This window comes from Cynara cardunculus, assembly GCF_001531365.2.
Source record: "Cynara cardunculus var. scolymus isolate 2C chromosome LG 7, CcrdV1, whole genome shotgun sequence".
Lineage (NCBI taxonomy): Eukaryota > Viridiplantae > Streptophyta > Magnoliopsida > Asterales > Asteraceae > Cynara > Cynara cardunculus.
Genome location: NC_037534.1, coordinates 12,296,905 through 12,318,766, shown reverse-complemented (window position 1 = coordinate 12,318,766; position 21,862 = coordinate 12,296,905). Strand labels below are relative to the sequence as shown.

The following is a 21,862-nucleotide window of genomic DNA, read 5'->3' as shown; positions in this document are numbered from 1 at the left end:
CGTCGCCGCCTCGTCGCCTTCCACAGCCTCGTCGCCTTCCACAGCCTCACGTCGCATTTGGTTTAGGGTAGCATTTTTCTGTCTAGGGTTTGGTTTAGGGTAGCATTTTTMTGTCTAGGGTTTGGTTTAGGGTAGCATTTTTCTTTGAAAATTGATGGTGTTTATTGCTAACTTCATGTTTATAACAATGTTAATGATGATTGGATTACCTATATTTTGCAATTTCTTGAGGATCTGTGATCTTGATATGAAGAACATGAAGAACATCATCTTTTTTTTCTAAAAGAATGTTTAGAGTTGATTGTATTTCTTGAGGGTTAAAATGGTAATTTTGCTGTCATTCAGAAAACAATTACCAAACAACTTTGTTTCATTCAGCACTTAACCATTCTGACCCTCTTAGCCATTCTAACCTCTTAGCTATTCTGAACTAAATCATTCAGCAACTGCCAAACAGCCCCTTACCATTTAAAACAAGTTTCATACCAAAACAGACTTACGTCACCACGCTTGGTAGAAACAGTTTTCAAAATCCAATTCCATACCAAAACAGACTTATGTCACTACGCTTGGTAGGAATGTTTCCCAAAATATAGTTTCATACCAAAACAGACTTACGTCACCACGTTTGGTAGAAATATTTCCCAAAATATAGTTTCATACCAAAACAGACTTACGTCACCACACTTGGTAGAAACATTTTTCCAAATCCAGTTTCATACCAAAACAGACTTACGTCACCACGCTTGGTAGGAACATATCTTTTTATAAAATACCTCTTCTGTAAACCCATAATTAAACCCAATAATGGACATTTTTAAATTATATAAAATGTCTAAAATAATCAATATTTGAAAATTAACAAATATAAGCTATCCGGACAAGTTATCCGGATATACAATCCGGACAACACTTGTCCCTTCTGTCCGATTTACTAATCCGGACAACCCTTGGTCGATTAAGACTAAATCGCATGACTCATGTCCGGTTTAAGGCAATCCGGACAACACATGATCGATTTAAAACTAAACCGCTCAATACGTGATCGGTTTATAACTAATCCGCACGACCCTTAGGCGATTTAAGACTAAACCGCACAATGCTTGATCATATTCATACTTCTCCGTACAAAACCTTTGTCCGGTTTACATAAATCAAATTCTCACTAACACCCTAAATCGCACAACAATTAAGTGATTTATAATTAAATCAGACAACTCCTACCCGGTTTTAAGAGTAATCCGGACAAACCTTGACCGGTTTATACCTAGTCCGATCAACCCTTGTCCGATTAAACCCAAACCGCACAAAACCAGTTTTGAAGAATAATATGCAGTTCTTTTAGTAAAAATCAAAGATTTGAAAAGTGTTTAGAAACCACTCACCTTAAGACAAACTCAGATTTTGAAGAAGATGATTGAATGGCCAAAAGATCACCGAACAACTTCTCTCTAAATCTCCCAAAACTTCCCAAATGAAGCAAGAAAACTTGCCCCATAACCCAACCCTTATATTTATACTTTCCTTAAATGGAAAATCGGCTACCCTCTCACCCCCACATGCATGCACAATTTTACCCATGCATACATAATTTCATGCACACACATGAACATACCTATTATATATATATATATATATATATATATATATACATAACACACACACACACATATATATATATACATATATTTATCATATTATGCATATATTCCTATGCATAAAATGCACATACATATTAAATTCACGTAAGCATGTATCCATATAAACAATTAATTCATATAATAAATACCTTGGGTAATAACTAGGACCCGGTTATCACAGATAACAAAGTATATAATCTTAATATTATTTTAAAAAGCTTAAGTGAGGATAACAAAGTAAGGCCCGCCAAAATAAGAGTGGAAAATGCAAACAGAAACACAAAAAGAAATAATAACCATCCTCATATATGACCCTTATCCTTGATCCTTCATTGACAAGGTGCCCGGTCGAACATATTAAAGCTAAATATACCAACCAAAAACAATGACTCTTTGTTCCCTTACCCAATTTAGAGGGTCGTTTCAATTACATGGATTATATCTAGACCAGGCAACTGAAACCCAGTAGAAAAAAGAACTTCAAACCAATATTCTAGAAAATAGCAATGGGCAAACATTAAAAAACTAACGGGTCAAATGAGGTTATTTAGATAGACAAAGTCTACCACAGTTGGTCAAATCGACTCTTGTGTGGAACTGTGGATCCCAAACTACAACCCATAATAGTGGTAAACCATCCCCAACTCTCCAGGCCTCACCCATTCCACACCCTATCCCACTTCACCTCTTGTCATCCCCTATCCTGTTATTACATCCTACCTGCCCCACCCTTTCGCCCACCCCCAACCAATACAACCCCTGCAATCTGTTATAAAGATAAAATACACTACTAGATGTCTAGATCATAATTTGTCGTCATTTGTAGCATTTAATAGACTCCCCTAAGAAATCATATGGCTTCTAAGTGAAAAATATGTAACTTTTTTACTTGAACAGATTAATAAAAATTGGCATGGTTATAAATTGAAAAGGATTATCACAACTAACCAAACAACATCTTGCAACAACAATAAGTTCTGAAACTTAGGAGTTACTTTTAATTTGAATATCACAAGTTTTGAATTTCTAAAATCAATAAGTTGGCGCTTTTCTGGAACGACTGGTAAAAGTATTTTCAAGGAAAAACTTTCTGCAAAAAGAACTTTTCATAGTTTGTGAAAACACTTCTATAAAAAAATGGAAAAAGACTTCAACTGGATTGACTAGAGAGTGTCTACAGAAGAGGAAATCGTTAATGAATTAGAACTCGTTACCAGATCCATTTTGTGTACGTAACTTTGGTCGATTCACCACTTATGTGGCTCATCTTCTTGCCTTCTTTTTTCTCATCTTTTTTTGTATGGGATTTATATGCAAATAGTATTGATTATATCTAATAATGAGGTACTAAAATTATAGTTTAGAGAACTATATGAAATGTTTAATGAATGTTGAAGCAAGGACAACTTTACGTGAGGCTTTGCCTCTTTTGGTAAGGAATACACAATGGTTTCATCTCACTTATGGATGCAATTCCAACAAGATTTAAATTCTTTATCCTTCCTCCCTTCTCCTTATTCCTTCTCCCTCCTCCTTCCACCTCTCCTGACCAATTCATTGTTTCTATTGTTGTTCCAAGTGTGCGTTCATGGGGATAGGCATGCACACCTATGTATTGCATGATTGCATCCATTAACTTTGAACCACTTCAAGCATATCTTCTGATGTAAAAACCGGTAACATACAATTCTAATCACTAACCGCATTGGAGTACTACCCTTAAAATAAGCGAACACTCTGTCATATTCCTTATGCTTCAAATTGAAAATTAAGTCTGACTCCTTTGGTATCTACTTCAATTTCATAACTATAAACAAAATAGTGGTTACATTTAGGCATCAATCCAGATTTAGGTGTAGTAGCAAGGAGAAGTAATTATACATAATAAATCAAGAAAAACAGTTGATCAAGTCAAGTGAAAGAAAATAATCATACCATTTTCCGTGCCTGGGCAGGGGCTTGTACTTGTGTTGATAAACTTCGTGAACCATTGAAGAAGATTGATGATTCAGCAACCTGTAGACAAAGCAATGGGGGTACTCAACACAATGATATACCATCACAGTTAAAGCATAGTATTTTACTTTAAGAACTGTAGATCCAAGTAGAAGTGATAAGGGAAGGAGTGCTGAGAGAAACAATCACAATTGAGACATCCAAAAAGCATTCGTTTTTCTATCCTGATGCTTTAAAATAAATGTTGTTACCGTCGCAGTACGAAGGATCATATTGTCACCATGGATGCAAGGTAGATAATTCTGGCCCTTGTAGAAGCAGTGAGTATTTCTTCTGCGAATGATCTCAGGAACTGAGGACGTAGAATGAAGAGTTTCTTAATATGTAGTTCATCTACTAGCAAGCTAGGATGATAAAAAAAATTGACCACAATTTCATTATACTCGAATAAATCTTTTTAATGCAATTGATATTCCAAATAAGACAGCATGGACCTAGCTGAAACAGAATCTGGAGAACCTTCCTTAGCTAGCATGCATTAATATATTAGAATAGTAGCTCTTGTTATGTACTATATATATATATATATATATATATATAATTTGGAAGCAACATAACAGATTCAAGTACTCAAAATCAGTGTTATCCAGGACGCATATATAGTATGTGTGCAAGGTTTTAGCATGCTAGGTACTATTGGGATAGTTATCTATAGGTTGTCATATTTTACAAATCTTCCTGGCATTAAAACTCACACTGCTTTCTCTCCTTGCAAAGTTATTCACTACTATTAGATTCTGGCTGTCTAAGCATCCATACATGCGAATAAAGACAAACCAAAAGAAGCATTCATCACTAATTTTGGTAGTTGAACTATTTAGGGCAAAAGTGTCTCGGATTAAATGTGTTAGAATCCATCTCATTTCAGAATCATCTAACTTTTTTGACATCCAATTATACTGCACATTGTAATATTGTTTTTATCAATGTATACATCCATTTTGTCATGCTCACAAACTCTTGCAGTTCCATATACAAAGAAAGGTACATTCTTCATGTTTTACCTTTGCTCCAACGTATCCATCTACAGAGCCCATTCTACAACTACCTTGACACACCAATTATTGAATCAATCTTATAATTATGCTTCTGCCACTGGTTTTGGTGATATACTTTGTCAAAATTAAGCAAATAAAACCCATAAACTCCGTTTTCCCTAAATGGATAGAGTACAAGTTAATCCCTAATTTTACAACTATAATGCTCCTATAATCCATTGTACACTTGACGCTGAAAAATGCAGTATTAGCTAAAGAATTACCTTCCACTGTAACATTGGAGCAATTCCTTAGGCTTTCGAACCTGAAAATTCAATCACAACTGCGTTATGCATGAAGATCTTGACCTTCTTGTGTCAGTATCATCAAAATTGAAGACAAAATCAAACAAAATAATATATAGAATTTGATCTCCTTTTCTCTTCCCACTATAACAGACAATCGATCAATCAATCGAACGCTAAAAGGTAGCATCATTCACCGGTGTTATGATAGCATGCTAAACAAAAATCAGCACAGAAATAGAAGGAACCAAATACTAACAGATTCGACGTTTTCCGAATCTCCAATGCTTGATAAAGATTTCGAGTGTTCTTGAGTCCTCTGAATGCCATCATCGATCTCACGCACGCCTGCTTGCTAGAAAGGGTTTAAGGTTTTGGTTCAGAGGTTTACGAGTATAAAATTGAAAAATAACAATTTAACCCCCATACTTTTTAAATATATAAAAGTACCCCTCATGTATATTCAAATTGCAAAAAAGATCCTCTAAGTTTTTGTTTCAAGATTAAAATGGGTCATGTTGAAGTAAGTAGCCAACGTTTTTTGTCCATATTATTTCGGTTTCTATTTTGGAGAGCGTATTATGCCTTTGATATAATTAAAAGAACAAATGATGTTTGTAATAAAATTACAGAAACATATTATAATATGATGAAAATAAACAGTTTTTTCTTAAGAATACACTAGAAAATAGTTTGAATGGTGTAATAAGATAATTGAAAATGGGTTTGTCGATAACATAGGTATACGTTGGTTGCATTGCATAGCTAGAAGAAACCGAACGGTGTTGTCTTTCTTAGATCTGGTGAAATGCACAAGGGTATGTTTAACCGGATAAAAGTTTGTATCATTGAGCCTATCTTAATAGTTGGATCATGTGTTGGATACTCGTAAAACAAGTGATGGTTCAAGTATGACAGACACAATGTGGAAGTTACAATTTTTTTAAGGACTTGGTTTCTTGTGGACACCGTGCCCCTTGAGCAAACCACCTAGCACTTAGCAGGGAGTTGTATGCATGATTTGTCTCTCATTTCATACTTTTGTGGCTGGACAGTACGGGCCGGTGTGGTTCCCTTTTTATATCAATAGAAGAGTCAAATGTATGAAAATATAACGTACTTAATCTAATTTATATTTTGGGCAACATAATTTCAAAATCTTTGTTTTAATACCTGAAAAAAGTAGTATCTCAGATATTTAGGTATCTGGTTTACCTAATAACTAGAAAATGATTAATAAGAACGGGCTTTTTACTAATGTGTCATTGAGTTTTTTAATGTCAACTAAGCAAAAAAAATCCATGTCAATTTTTTTAACTTGTAAAATTTGTAATTTTTCACCATTGCCTCCGACGATAAGTCTCAGTCATAAATAAATCATCTTCATCCTCTGGAGGGATGGGCATGTTTCACATTGATTTTAACTATGGTTTGGTCACATCAATTCCGTCAAAGGTTTTTGTCCTCACCAGCCAGGAGAAGTCACAATCCGAAAAATAAGACGAGACCGGATTACAGCTTGAATGATTAGGTATATGGATTCCAGAGAGAAGCAAACATGCATTCATTATAACAAAATCGGGTTTATAGAACGTCAACAATATCTAGGTATCCTAAGGATGGTACCTGATTGGTTTGACCCTTTGAGGTTGAGCTTCAAAGGTTAAAAGTGTTTGGAGGTCCCAAGTTTAAATTCAATGAGGAATAAAATTCCTTGTGTGGCTACAGAGATTCAAATGCGATGACTCTGGGCTACCTGCAAAACAGTTGGGTGCTCTGGGATTAGTTGACTCGCATAGCAAGTTGAGTATCCAGGTTAATAATAGAAAGTAAAAAAAAATCGCTTTATAAATCTTAAGTCTATAGGACCAAATAATTAAATGTCATATCTAAAAGTGTTGTAATAAGTTATATGACATTTTTAGGTGTCTTAACAAGTTCTTTTAGAAAGAAAATTAAAATGAAGCATCATTTTACTATTTTATAGGACATTTTTGAAAAGTGTTATACAAACACATGTTTTTATAAGATATTTGTTTTTAAGATAACACTATTTGAAAAGTGTCATATAAAATAGCAAATACGACACTTTATTTTAAAAATGTTCTAAAAAGCTTGTTAATATGCCAAAAAAAATGTCCTATAAATTTATTACAACACTATTAGATAGAATGTTATATCGTTTGGTCATATAAATTAAGTGCTATTAGAACACTTAGGGACCGTTTACCAAATGCTTACCTGGGTAAGCACTTACCAAGTCACATTACCTTACCTGATGAATATGACAAGGACCAAAAATTTTAACTGGTAAGAGAAAAGGCAAGGACCAAGAGTCTTACCCGGTAAGTGATGGCAATGATTCTTACCACGGTTAGCGCTTACTGGATAAACTATTAATACAATATCGTTTTGGTAGACTCAAATCTTACTCGGTAAGTAAACGATAGTATTGGATTTTACCAGTAAGCGCTTACCGGGTAAGTGTTTAGGTAAACGGTCCCTTATACATCTTTGGCGTCCTATAAAGCCAATTTTTTATCGTATTGATTGGGATTCAAGCTTTGGCTTATGTTGCGAGTGTGATGAGCTCCAAAACAAGAATAATAAAAGAAACAAAAAGGAATGATTGTTATAAGAAAACTCCATGGGTTGGACCAAGGGTGTAAACAAGTCGAGCCGAGTAGTAAGTCATTCAAGCTTGGCTTGAAAAAAATACCAGGCTCGAGCTCGAGCTTGAACAACTTTTTCAATGTAGAGCTCGAGTATTTTTGAGTTATCGAGCTCGATGCTCGTTTACGGGCTCGAACTCACGAATGATTAACTCGGTTATTGGCTCGAGGTTTATATATTTTTTATGTTTTTATTCTATGATATATTGACATATTAGCATGGTCGGCTCGAAAAAATGTATGCTCAAATGACTTGACTCAAAACATTGTTGTTATGAAGCTCGACTCGTTAAGTTAAACGAGTTTTATTTTGTGTTCTAGATCGACTCAAGTTCGAGAATTATTAAGCTCAAACTCGAATAACTTGTTAAAAACTCGACTCATTTACACCTCTAGATTTTACAATGATGGTTGTGAACTTCTGTTTTGAATCTTGTTTATGATTTTTAAACGCAAATGCGTAATAGAAAATTTTAAAACCAATTTTATATAAAAAAAAAATCAATATTATTTGCCAGATCAATAAATAATATTGATTTCTTTGTCATATCATCCGTGACGATAAAATGATAATCAGTTTATGGTTAAACCGATTACATAAGTACCTAAATGTTTAATATGTTATATCTCGAGTGGTAAAATAATTTTTTTGGAAATATGTAACCAAAAATATGAACCAAAACAAAATAAGTTACATTTTCATACAATTTGCAAAATAAACAATACAATGTATTGTTTTACTTCTAGTATAAATTAATGAAACTATTAAAAAAAATAAAGAATCATGAAATTCTCAAATGAAATTAACATGCATATATATATATATATATATATATATATATATAGGTTGAGTTCCGATGAGAAGCATAAGAAGGGATCTCCATCCTTGGGTGCACATTAGGATGAGATGCACCAGATCAATCATGTATCAAATGCAATTCATGGGTGAGTTTGAGATTAAAGATGATCAAGGGTCCAGATCTCTTCTTAAACTTCTCACATTAACTCTTTTTCTCACACGATTATTCACACACACACACACACACACATATATATATATATAGACTTGGGATAACGATAGATCAATCTGTTTTCATGAGACCACTTTTTACACTTGAAATTTCACAGCAAAACACTGTGAAGGTAACCTTCACAGTGTTTTTGCTGTGAAGGTTCGTCTTTTTTTTTACCTTCACAGTGTTTTACTGTAAAGTTTCAAATGTAAAAAAGTTGTCTCACAGATCTCACAAAAACAAGTTGGTCTAACGTAAACCCAACCCTATGTATATGGAGAAAAAAAATTCCATAAGAACCATCTTGAAACCCTCAAATGATTTTTTTATCAAAAAGTTGTAAAGGATGTTGGTGCAGTTTTCTAATAAAGGAGAACTTCAATGACATGACCATGTTCTCAAAACCTTTATTACGAAAGGAAGCGAAAGAAGAAGAAAGTAAATAAAAACTCGTGCTTTCGAAACCTTTTTTTTTTTTGAGAGAAAGAAATGAAACGAAAAGAAAATAATGATAAGTTTTCTCTAAATATGAAATGAAAAGGAAAGAAAGAAATTTAAATCTCTTTAAAATATTATTAAAATTACAAAACTACCAAACCTTTCATTTTATATGATATGTTTTTAAAGGGTATATTTGTAAAAAGAAACATCTTTTTTTTCCCTTTTTCTCATTTTTAAAAACTGAAAAATGATTTTCTTTGCGCACAAAAAAATTCATTTCGTTTTTTTCTCCCCAAATTCGAGAACACAACGTAAAGGATGCCAAATGTTCACATACGGTAACATAATTTACACATGTCAACATGAAAATCAAAATAAATGTTAGCAGAAAATAAGTGAACATACCTTAACATGAAGATATGTTAACATATGTAAAATACATTAACATGAAAATGTTAACATAACTTCACAAAACCAATCCCGACACACCCAGATGCTAAAAACCAAAGTGTAATTGTTTCACAGTAATACATGTAATCATCGTCATTGAATAAAAACGATTGATAGTTGCACAACAGTTCTTACGGTTCTCATAAAAAGTGAGGGTGGTTCTGACTGGAAATCGACCATAGATATAGGTGAGAGTTCAAAAGAAAACACCCATATGGTAAGAAAATATGAGAAAACTTCTGGGCTTCTAAGTTATTTAACCATAATAAAAATTAGAATAAATGAAAATAAATTAGTATTTATCTATAGTTTTCTATTATCTTGGATTTGTTTTCATCCTTTAAATGTTGTTAGTATCATCAAAGAATTCCTGTGTTGATGCCTCCGTTGTCGATAAGATGTGATAATGATGTGATTTTGTTGTGATAATGATTAGATAAATCAAATACTCCTTATGATGTGATCTTGTTTTGATAATGATATCAGTTTGTTGTGATAAATCAAAAACTAGTTATAATCACGTACACAATCATTGCTTCTGTCTGTTCATTATGTAATTTTTTTAGTTTTTTTTTCCATTTTACCCTTGCATGCCTTTGATATTCCTAAAAAATATTTATTTAATATTGTACTGTTGTCTTAATCCTTCTAAAACTGCTAGTTAAAACAGAATTATGAGCTTACAAGTATCATCATTATTTTGATTTATGTTATTACTGTTATTTGTTTCTTAATCATTCAAATCTCATTATTTTGATCTCTGAGCCTCTAATCAGTAAGAATAATATATCATATTCATAATTATTTTAACAAAACCTTTGAAATTTGTTGTTACGACTTCAAATCACAGTAATCAATTTTAATACAGATTCAAACACTTATTTTATAAAACTCATTCTTTATAGAAAACCTTGGGGTCTTATCTTGCCTTTCTTGAAAGCAACTTTTGCAATTTGCTTGCTAAAAAGTCAAGCATTGTTTCAAAAACACATGTCTTCTTTTATGGTTTTCTTTATATGTTTACGTATTTTTAGTACAAGACTTTACTACTCTTGAACAACTCGGGCCCGAGCCATTTTATGTACTATTAGGAATAAGAATCTAGCTGAATAAAAACGAGGCTCAATTGTTAATATATTAAGAACATAGAGAATTTTAAATGGACAATAACATTGTAGGCAGAGAGCGGACCGTTGTGATTAAATGTGTCATCGCAGGGTTAGAGGAAATAGAACAAACACAAAGTAGCGGCCAGAGGGCTCTTGGGGAAAGAGAACATCTCAGAATTTGAGTCTTCATCGATAAACTTTGACGTTGTTATTTAATTAAAATAAGCAGTTTTCTAGACAAAGCATGAGCAGTGCATGAATCAGCAAGGCCATCCTAATTCCCCTTTTTGTTATTTTTTTATATTTATGTTAATTGTTTTGTTAGATGTCTCGAATCAAGCGTCACCCCAAGAAATAGAGACCTAAGCCAACCAAAGACCAAGACAACCAACCAAGAACCATCAAACAAGGACCATGCGTCAACACTAAGAGCGTTATCCTGAACTGAATCGCAGGTTGCAGCACCAATCTACCCACAAAGAAATATAGCCTTTTGAACGATAAATTAGCCAACAGAAAGTCCAAAGCATATATACATAGAAGTTCAAAGTACCTCCTACCACACCCTTTTTTGAAAAAGAAGGGAGCAAAGGATGATCTCTGAGAGACAAAACATCATCGATGGAGACCACATTGGCGGAGCCCAAACCTCACCAATCGGAGACCTTCAAAACCACATTCAAGACTTCCTTGCAACGGATGAACAATGATCTACTGATTCAATTTTGTCCCCACACTGAGGATATGCAGAAGAATGAAGGTCTAAACCTTGATTTGCAAGCACCACATGTACCGGAATTATGCCTTTTTCTTAATCTTCAAATGAAGATGCATACTTTCCTTTGGAACAACTTGTTCCATTTTGTTTTGACTGCATGATTTGGTGAACAAAGGAATTGCTTATCAATCAACTCCTTGAGCCCCTTAACCAAAAAAATCCAATCCTCTCCTAGGAGCCATACCTACTTGTCTTGCTCGTTTGTGTCCAAACTTTAATTTTGAGCCAAACTCTGTTAACTCTTCTACCTCAAAGAGGGCTCTACCTCGATGGTCTATATGCCAACCCCATGACCAGTGCCACCCTACGTCTCGTCGTTCCACTCCCTTCCTCACCAACACAACCTTCTCAAATTCTAGGCTAAAAAATCTTGGACATTTATCACTAAGCTTGAAGTTCCCAAACCATTTATCTTTCCAAAACAATGTCTAACCGCGATCTCCAATCCTGTTACCAAACGAGCCCCTAAAGTGCACCCCTATCTTCTCAAGATCCCTCCCAACTCTCAAAATGTTCCGTTACACCCTAACCGTCCTACCGCTTTGGTCCCTTGTCCCAAGTAACTCCAGGTTGCCCATGTCGCCATCTACACCATATAAACTCTCCACAACTTTTACCTAAAAAACATTCTCTTCAACTCGAAAGTGCCACCACCACTTCTCTACAAGACCCCAATTAGAAGCCTGAAGACAGCCTACATTAAGCCCCTTACCTTCCGAATAAAAACCATTTAAGATAGAGTCCCATGTAACCCACGATTGTTTACGATTTTCATTGTAACCTCCCTAAAAAAGTCTCTCCTCACACTCTCAAGAATATGGAGAACCCGATATGGGGCACGAACTAAAGAGAAATAATACAGAGAAAGACTACCAAGAATCGATTTTACCAACGTTAATCTTCCACCAAATGAAATCGATCTTAATTTCCCAGATGAAAGATTGTTTTTAAACTTCTCAATTATCGGGTTCTAGCTTTCGATCTTGTTCATGTTTTCTCCAATTACGATACCGAGGTAAGTGAGAGTTAGTTGATCCAAGCAACAACTAAATTTTCTAGCCACCTCGTTAACTTCTGCATCTAAAACACTGATGTTGAATATTTTACTCGTATTCTTGTTTACCTTTAAACCAGAAGCCATTTGAAAGCATTTCAAAATTTCCATCATGTTTTGAATATTTTTTGTACTCCATTCCCCAAAAAGAATCGAGTCATCAACATGTTTGGAGAAAAAAAAGACTTGACTTTTTGTATAAAGTTCACCCCTATAAAACTTACTGAATATCACATTCTATATCATTAAACCACTATTAAACAGTCATGTATAATTATGTAAATAACTTGTTAGTCTAATTAACCTCATTAAGCTACTAACAAACAAATCCTTAATCACAAAGAATTCAAAAATCTACGCTATCTTAGAACCTGGTCGATGCAATGATAATAATAATGAATGATGGTGTTTAGTTTAATAATTAACTAGAAGGATACTCGCGCAATGCAGCGAGATACATTTTGATTTTAATATTTCACTTTATTCTTTTTCTCAGTCGATTTTATAGTATGGTCTTATGTGATTTTGAAAAAACGATGATGGTTTTATTTTTGAATAAAATATAAATTTGACAAAAATATATCGATATTAGTATCAAATTAACTATTTAAAATTCATATTTTTTGTGTAATTTTTTAATTCAATTTTTTATTATAATTTAATTTAGGTTCAATAACAAGTAATTTATATTTTGTTTAATAATATAATTTTCTTATAAAGATAATAATTAATTATTTTGTTAGAACTCGATAATTATCCTAATTATATTTTAAATTTTTTATATTTTAAAATGAGATGTTTATCCTCTATTTGGTTATGTTTATCCACAGTTAGTTACACTAATTCAAACATGGAGCTTTACTAAGTTGTACTTATACATAATTTATTTGTAATCTTGAATTTTAAGTAATATGAATGAATATACAGTACTTCATGCATAAAAAATTGTTTTTATTTTTTTTATAAAATGTTTTATAAATAATACATGATTATTTAAAACGGGTACTCATCTCCAATCTAATAAGAACATCTCAACATATTTTTATAATATTAAAAAAAACATTAAAATGAAGTTATTTATCCTTCAACATACCACTGTAACACTAAAAAAATAGGCATCGTCAAACTTGTCGTGATATTTAGAAGTAAAAAATGTTGGTTTCTACATCTTAAATATTGATATTATATTAATTTTTTTGTAATTATTTATATATATAGGATTGGGTTCACATGAGACCAGCCTGTTTTCGTGAGACCACTTTTTTACACTTGAAACTTCACAGCAAAACGTTGTGAAGGTAACCTTCACAGTGTTTTTGTTGTGAAGGTTCTGCTATTTTTTACCTTCATAACATTTTTCTATGAAGTTCTAAGTGTAAAAAAGTGGTCTCATGGGTCTCACGAAAATAGACTAGTCTCACGTGATCCAAATCTTATTAGTATTAGTATTATATTATAAGAGTACTCGCGCAATGCAGCGAGACAAATCTCGATTTTAATGTTCTATTTTGTTATTTGTCGTTGTTGATGTTATAATACGATTTTATGTGTTTTTAAAAAAAGCAATAATGATTTTATTTTTGAATAAAATATAAATTTGAAGATAATAAAAATTTTTAAAAATATATATATCAATGTTAATATCAAATCAACTATTTAAAAGTTCTCATTTTTTATGTAATTTCTTTAATTTTTTTGTTATAATTTAATTTAAGTTTAATAACGAAATAATTTATTTTTTGTTTAATAATATAACATTTTATAAAGATAATAATTAAGTATTCTGGTAGAAATCAATGATTATCCTAATTAAATTTTAGATTTTTTATATTTAAAATGAGATGTTTATCTTGTATTTGATCACGAATTCAGATATGGAGCTTTAATAAGTTATACTTACGCACAATCTATTTGCAATCTTGAGTTTTAAGTAATATGCATTAATAAACCGTACTTTACGCATAAAAAGTTGTTTTTAAGAGTTTTTGTCAAATGTTTTATAATATAGTATAGATTAAAGTTGTTTTTGTCATTTTTTTTCTTATTTTATTATTATTGTAATATGAAGGATATTTTTTACTGGTTTTTAATGTGTAGTTGAAGTTGATTTTTTTAATTTTCAACGGATCTGTTATTTTAATGTGTTTTTAATGGTTGGGTTGAATATATCTAAATTAGGTATATTGTTTCATTTTTTATTGTTCATATTCTCATTTCCATTCCCTTAAAAACAACTTCGATCCTAATAAATTTATTAAATATTAAGTATAAATTATTAATATATTAATGAAAAATATGAATTGTTAAAACAACTGGTATTTTTGTAATAAATTTGTTAAATTATCAAAAGCATAAATTTTGGATTTTTTTTTGGTAAGAAATTACATCAATTTTCTATTCTCAACTTATTTTAAAAGTTCACTATCTTGCTTAATCACATGGAAACCCAGGTAAAATAGTAAAATGCAAATACTCATAATTGGTAGTGTCTGATTGGTTTAAACTTGAACTCCAAAGGTCAAAAGTGTCTGGAAGTCTCGGGTTCAAATTCAAGAATGAATAAAAGTCCCCTGGCCACAGAGGTTCAAATACGATGACTCCGGTCTACCCATAAAACAGGTAATTGCCTTGAGATTAGTCAGCTTACATAGCGGATGAGACATCCAGGTTAATAAATAAAATCAATAAAAGCTTTTATCAATCTTATTTTGGGGTACATATATAACTTTAACCAATTTAACAAATATATTTTGTTTTTGATATTTTTTTATTAAATGTTTTTTTATATTTTTTTTTAATTTTATTTAACCAATTTAACAAATAATTTTCCCGATGCATTTCATGTTTGATAAATACACAGGTAACGTAATTAGTAGGTTGAAGTTAAAATAGGTAAATTTTTTGAACTGGTCCAGTTAAATTGACTGCTTAAAATTTTGGACCGGTCTAAAAATACACTATTTTGATTTAATGGCTTAATGATTAAGTCATAAATAAACATTCTTGTATCACCAAGCAAATAAGTAGTTCAAACCATTAAGTTCATCAAGCTGTAAGTAAATAACCCATAAAACAAATTTAAAAAAGGATGACTGAATATATAAACAATAAATACGTGATAATTTATTTACGATCATTTGCATATATAAAAATTATAACAAAAATAACATTATTTAACAACAGAATGAATAAATCATTAAAGTTGTTTGCCTCTTAATAATTCTATTAAAAAGCATCATTTGAACTGTTAAGAGATGAATCTTGTTTTACAAAAAAAAAAATCTGCCTCTTAATGGTTCTAAAATCCTTTGAATGATTTTGTATTTTGAGTCTCCCTTCACCATTGTGCGTCCTAATTTTATTGTAAACAATTATATTTCATTTTGCATTATATCATGAAAGTCTCTTAATCATTTTAAATCGAACCATTCAGCAACTGTCAAACAATCCATAAGTTCATCATATCGTTTAAATAAAACAGGAATATAAATCATTTTCGTTCTTTTATCGAAATTTCAACACAATAATTAAATTATTTTGACCCAGTAAATAAATACATGTATCAAACAGGTTACAATCAATTTAATGCTAACAGCCATGACTTTTAACCCAAACCCCACCAAAAAGTCCTAAATTAGTTGACAACATAACAGAGCTACCCTTGACTACTTAACTAATAAGGGCATAATGGTAATTTCACCACCCACCATTCAGTAGTGACCTCAAAGCAAACTTCATTTATAAGCATAAGCCTACCAGCAGACCTTCAAATACCCCATCTCCCCCAAAACCACAAGAACCCCAACCCCAGATATGAACCATCTTCTTATTCTACTGTTCACCTGCTGCATTCCATACCTCAGTAATGGCATTGAGTTCAATTATCCAGCAGTTTTCAACTTTGGTGACTCGAATTCCGACACCGGCGATCTGGTCGCCGGTGTCGGTGACAATCTCGATCCTCCCAATGGCCAGACGTATTTCAAAGGACCATCTGGGAGGTTCTGTGATGGCCGCCTCATTGTTGATTTCTTAAGTTAGTTCTTTTCTTTTTTCGCTTGTATTTTTATATCTTTCTTGTATCTGTATTCGTGTCTTAAAACATATGATGGGGTTGCAGTCGATGCAATGGACTTGCCGTTCCTAAACGCGTACTTGGAAGCTCTCGGTGTCCCGAATTTCCGCAAAGGATGCAATTTTGCGGCTGCCGGTTCCACTATTTTACCGCCAACGCCAAATTCCGTTAGCCCGTTTTCGTTTGGGATTCAGGTGGCGCAGTTTTTTCGGTTCAAGTCTCGGGTTCTTCAATTGCAGTCTAAGTGTACGTCATATATTTATATCGTTTTATACACACCTATAAGATTATTCTTTTACGACTGAATTTAAGAGAATAAGATGCTCGTTTTCTGTTATAACTTGTTTGGCTCCAATTTTCGTTATATATTTCGTATATTTTTTCATTAAAGAAAATAAGGGGAAAAGTTTAAAGTTTTAAAAATAAAGTTGAAAAAGGTGGTTGATCACAATCAAATCATAGTTCAGATATGTTCTCATTTTCTGAATTTTTTGTCATCCTCGTTTAAACATCAAAGAATTTTGACCATGATAAGGGTTATTCATTGTATACATAGGGTTGGGTTTATACGAGACCAGTCTGTTTTTGTGAGACCCGTGAGTTCATTTTTTTATACTTAAAACTTCACAGCAAAATGATGTGAAAGTAAAAAAGCCGAACCTTCATAGCAAAAATATTGTGAAGGTTACCTTCACAGCATTTTGCTGTGAAGTTTCAAATGTAAAAAAGTGATCTCACGAAAGTAGGCTGGTCTCACATAATCCCAAGTCTATATATATGTGTGTATATTGTAAATATTGAGGACCGTGAATACCAACCATTTATGATGAATATACTTAAATATCCATTAATATCATACACTTATAGTATTTATGATATTTATAACGAATATCTATCACCATATTTATAATAAATAATTGGTTTTTACGGTTCTCAAAATATTTACAGTTCTCAAATAAGCTTATATATATATATATATATATATATAGAGAGAGAGAGAGAGAGAGAGAGAGAGAGAGTCGGATTCATATAAAAATGATATGTATTTAAGAAAATAAAAGAATAAATATAGAACATACATTTCATTAAATAATACCTTAAATAATTAATTCTAAAAATAAGTAAAGAAGAGCATAAAGGTAATTTAGTTATATATAAGCTATCTAAAATCTTTATTTAAAATTTTACTTTTACCATATTTATGATTTTAATTTTTATTTAAAAATATTTTATTTTAATACATTTAAAATAAGCATATTTGATTTTCATTTAAAAAAATTCCCTTTTCTATTTAAAGCAATATTTAAAAAGAATTACAATTTTTGTTAAAATCAGATGTGATTCACCAATTAATTATTTTATTTCAAAATGTTTCTTAATCATATTGTGATTTAAGATTTGAAAAACAATTATTCAAATTAAACATTAAAAAAGGAAAATAATAAAAACAAAATCACATGTAATCTGTGGGAAAACATATTTAAAATGTATAAGATCGCATTTAATTCAAAACGTAATTCCTAATTTAAAAAGTTTCATTTAAAGCATTATTCAAATAAATGATTGTTCCAGAATTATTATCTTATTTTTAAATACGTATCATTCTCGTATGAACATCCTTGTGTGTGTATATGTGGGGACTTAATCATTTGATAACTCAATAAATTGTGATTTTTTTCTTCTATAACTTGAATTTAATATATTGATTAACATATATTTATTTTATATGTATTCGTTTCATAATGCAAAACTTTTTCGTTGTGTTTTTTTATTTCACAAAGACATAAAAAATGTTCACATTGTGAAACGAATATATGTTAATCAATTCACTAAATCCAAGCCAAAAAAATCACATGAAATAACAGATAATGCATTAGTTCTTAAGGTTATCACAGTTTCATGCATTCTAACAAGAAGACCCCTATATATGTTTCATGGATTCTAAAAAGATGAAACCTGGTATTGAAGGTCGACATTCTCATAACGTAAGTCTTGGTGCACCACGATGTCGGTTTTATGGCCATCTTGACTTGACCATTGGCTATGTTTTATGGCAGCAAGAAGGTTCAACAAGTACTTACCAGATGAAGATTATTTTAGCCAAGGGCTTTACATGTTCGATATCGGACAAAATGATCTTGCAGGTTCATTTTACTCGAAATCGTACGACCAAATCGTGGCTTCGATTCCGTTGGTTTTGATCGAATTTGAAGCCGGAATCAAGGTTAGATTTAGTTTATTTCACATGTTGTTACCCTTTTAGTGTCTAAACATCAACGTAAAATGGATCAAAATACAACGAAGTTTGTCTTACGGTTTATTTTTCCTAATCAAGATAGTAAAGTTCCAAAGTTTTTATTTTGTACTCACTTGTTACCAATAACCTGATAATCTTATACCATTTGATGACGTGGACGTCAACTTGTGAAATGGTATTGATTGAATATATATATATAGACTTGGGATCATGTGAGATCAAGAGTTTTTCGTGAGACCCGTAAAACCAATTCTCAACCCTTGGATTAGATCTACAATATGAACATTCATAAACGCCACGAGACTTCTCAATAATCACAAAATTGTCACCGTGCAACTTTAGACATATCTAGTTGATCAATGAACATAAATTGGTTTTACGGATCTCACGAAAAACCTTTGGTCTGGTCTCATGTGAACCCAACCCTTCATATATATATATATAGGGGCCTATTCAAGGGAGAACTGAGTTGTTTGTGGTAACTGTGAGAACCAATATTAACCACAAATCAATAGATAAATTAGGAAATTTATAAATTTGGTAATTTTAAATTAAAATCTTAATGCAAGGATATTTTTGGTATTTTAAAACTCTCCTCTCTCCTCTCTTCTCTCTCCGGCCACCGTCCTCCGGTGATATCACTGTGATACCTAAAAATATTGACTCTGTTAAACATAAGATACATTGTGATACCTAATCATATATAAGATGCATAGTGATACTACTGTGTTACATCTTCGATCGACCACACAAACGACATCAATGTGATACCCAAGCACATATTTGAGACTTGTTAACACAGGGTTTTTGAGCTCTTAAGCACCTCTTAGAGCCTCCCAAGAAGAAGCTATAAAGTCAAGCCTATTGAATGGTGGCAGAGGGAGTGGGAAGTAACGGGGCCGCCGTCTATAAGACTTGGATGTGATGCATTGTGATACCATTGTAGTATCACCGGAGGACGGTGGCCAGAGAGAGAAGAGAGGAGGGAGGAAAGTTTTAAAATACCAAAAATATTCTTGCATTAATATTTTAATTCAAAATTGCCAAAATTATAAATTTCCTAATTTATCTATTGATTTGTGGTTAATATTGGTTCTCACAGTTACCACAAACTAATTAGTTCTCATTTGATTAGGCCCCTATATATATATATATGTGTGTGTGTGTGTGTGTGTGTGTATAGAGAGAGAGGTTGGTTATTATACAACCCTTGACATTTATGCAACCAATACAACCCAATCTCAACCGTACATTTCATTTGATTAATATGTGATTTCATAGAAGTTTTGGTTGTTTCCTAATATAAAGTATTGACCATAATTAATGAACCATATTCATGTTCCATAAATATTCAAATCATAATAAATGAACTCTCATCATTTCCATAAATATCTCAATTTATTGGGTTGCATTGGTTGTACAAATACGACGGGTTGTATTTGAAACAAACTCTCTCTCTCTCTCTCTCTCTCTATATATATATATATATATATATATATATAATGGTGGAACAACAGGTTACTAGTTAGAAATATATTCATCAACAATTTGGTATCTACGTCATCAAATGTTATAAAATCAATAAATTGTTTGTTAAAATGGTTACAAAATTATAAAATTTAAAACTCTGTTACATTGATTGAGGAAAAAAGTTATTTATTACACTAGATAAGAACGGCAGTTTTGTTGTATTTTAATTTATTTTGCCCCTTTCAATATTTAGGTATTACAAACAATTCTTACATAATTATGCAAATATCACGATCGTATTCTTAATGTTTTTCAGAAGTTATACGATCAAGGGGCAAGAAACTTTTGGGTTCATAACACAGGACCACTCGGGTGCCTGCCCCAAAACATTGCAAAGTTTGGGACAGATCCCTCAAAGCTCGATGCACTAGGTTGTGTTGCTGCGCACAACAAAGCATCGAACATTTTCAACCTGCAATTGCATGCGCTTGTCACGAAATTGCAGGCTCAGTATTTAGATGCCAATATCACCCATATCGACATCTTTACGATCAAATCTAATCTCATTGCGAATTTCTCAAAATACGGTTAGTATTTCTTGTTTTGAATTTCACTTTCACTCTATCAAAATGTCAAAAAAAAAAAAAAGTATTTTGATGACACAAAGCCTTAAATATCGAGTTGGATTAAAGAACGTCGTGATTTCAGTCTATTTACTCAAAATGAACTGTTTTATTTTTAACAGGTCAAACAATCTGTAAACTCATAATGTATTAAAAAATACTTACAATCTTTTAAATCGTTCTACTTAGAAATTTAAATCATAAAGTTTTTCAATCATATTTATAGTTATTTTAACATGTTATCCGAGCTGTAAATTCCACGTTCCCATGTGGGAGTGTTATGGGGGTGAGAAGAAAACAAATATTGAAAGTCACATGTGATATGTGAAAAAGAGGGAAATGACAAAACATGTGATAGGATTTAGATTTTCAAGATTATGAATCACTTGTCGCTTCTAAAACTGGTTTTTAAGAGAAAATAAATACGACGAATTTGTCTAAATACAAAATACTATAACTTTGTCTAAAGAGGTACGACGACTTCGACCAGATATATGTTATGTTGATAAATATATGTATATATATATATAATATGGTATATTTCAAATACAACCATGTCTATTTGTACAACCAATGCAATCCAATCAATTGAAATATATATATATATATATGGTATTATGCTCGTGTGTTTAATTTGTAGGTTTTGAACAACCAACGACTGCTTGTTGTGGGTACGGAGGTCCGCCTTTGAACTACAACAGTCAGGTAGCTTGTGGCCAAACGAAGACCATAAATGGCAGCTCAATCACAACCACTGTATGTAATGATACAACCGAATACGTGAATTGGGACGGAATCCACTACACAGAGGCCGCAAATCAACATATTGCTTCGCAAATACTCACGGGAAAGTTTTCAGATCCACCCTTTGCTGACAAAATGCCGTTTCTTTTGAATCTCAAGTTCTAAAATACTTAAATATGATCCATTCATTTAATTTTCTATTCAACGTTTGATTGATAATTATAAGATGTCGTCTATC

At 32.0% G+C, this 21,862-nt stretch overlaps 2 protein-coding genes across 2 annotated transcripts in view; one reads left to right on the top strand and one right to left on the bottom strand.

Moving 5' to 3' along the window:
• The window catches only part of LOC112515424, a 23,105-nt gene extending 17,789 nt beyond the window's left edge, over positions 1–5,316 (bottom strand). Inside the window, exons 1-4 of the mRNA XM_025122239.1 lie at positions 5,198–5,316; positions 4,918–4,958; positions 3,848–3,948; positions 3,576–3,656 (exon numbers count right to left, since the gene is read on the bottom strand). Coding sequence (XP_024978007.1) covers positions 3,576–3,656; positions 3,848–3,948; positions 4,918–4,958; positions 5,198–5,271 — 297 coding nt within the window. The 5' untranslated portion in view covers positions 5,272–5,316. The remainder of the gene's footprint in view (positions 1–3,575; positions 3,657–3,847; positions 3,949–4,917; positions 4,959–5,197) is intronic.
• A 10,952-nt stretch (positions 5,317–16,268) lies between these two features.
• LOC112515190 (GDSL esterase/lipase At1g54790) lies at positions 16,269–21,840 on the top strand. Its single transcript, XM_025121862.1, has 5 exons — positions 16,269–16,491; positions 16,576–16,776; positions 18,588–18,754; positions 20,574–20,844; positions 21,521–21,840. Exons 1-5 carry the CDS (start codon positions 16,269–16,271, stop codon positions 21,787–21,789), a joined length of 1,131 nt encoding a protein of 376 aa, XP_024977630.1. The 3' UTR covers positions 21,790–21,840.
• The last annotated feature ends 22 nt before the right edge of the window (positions 21,841–21,862 follow it).

Excerpts from the sequence above, each read along its gene's own strand:
- LOC112515190 (XM_025121862.1), top strand. The coding sequence starts at position 16,269 with ATGAACCATCTTCTTATTCTACTGTTCACCTGCTGCATTCCATACCTC. Across the intron at positions 16,492-16,575 it reads CCTCATTGTTGATTTCTTAA|TCGATGCAATGGACTTGCCG; the intron begins GTTAGTTCTTTT and ends ATGGGGTTGCAG. Across the intron at positions 20,845-21,520 it reads TGCGAATTTCTCAAAATACG|GTTTTGAACAACCAACGACT; the intron begins GTTAGTATTTCT and ends TTTAATTTGTAG.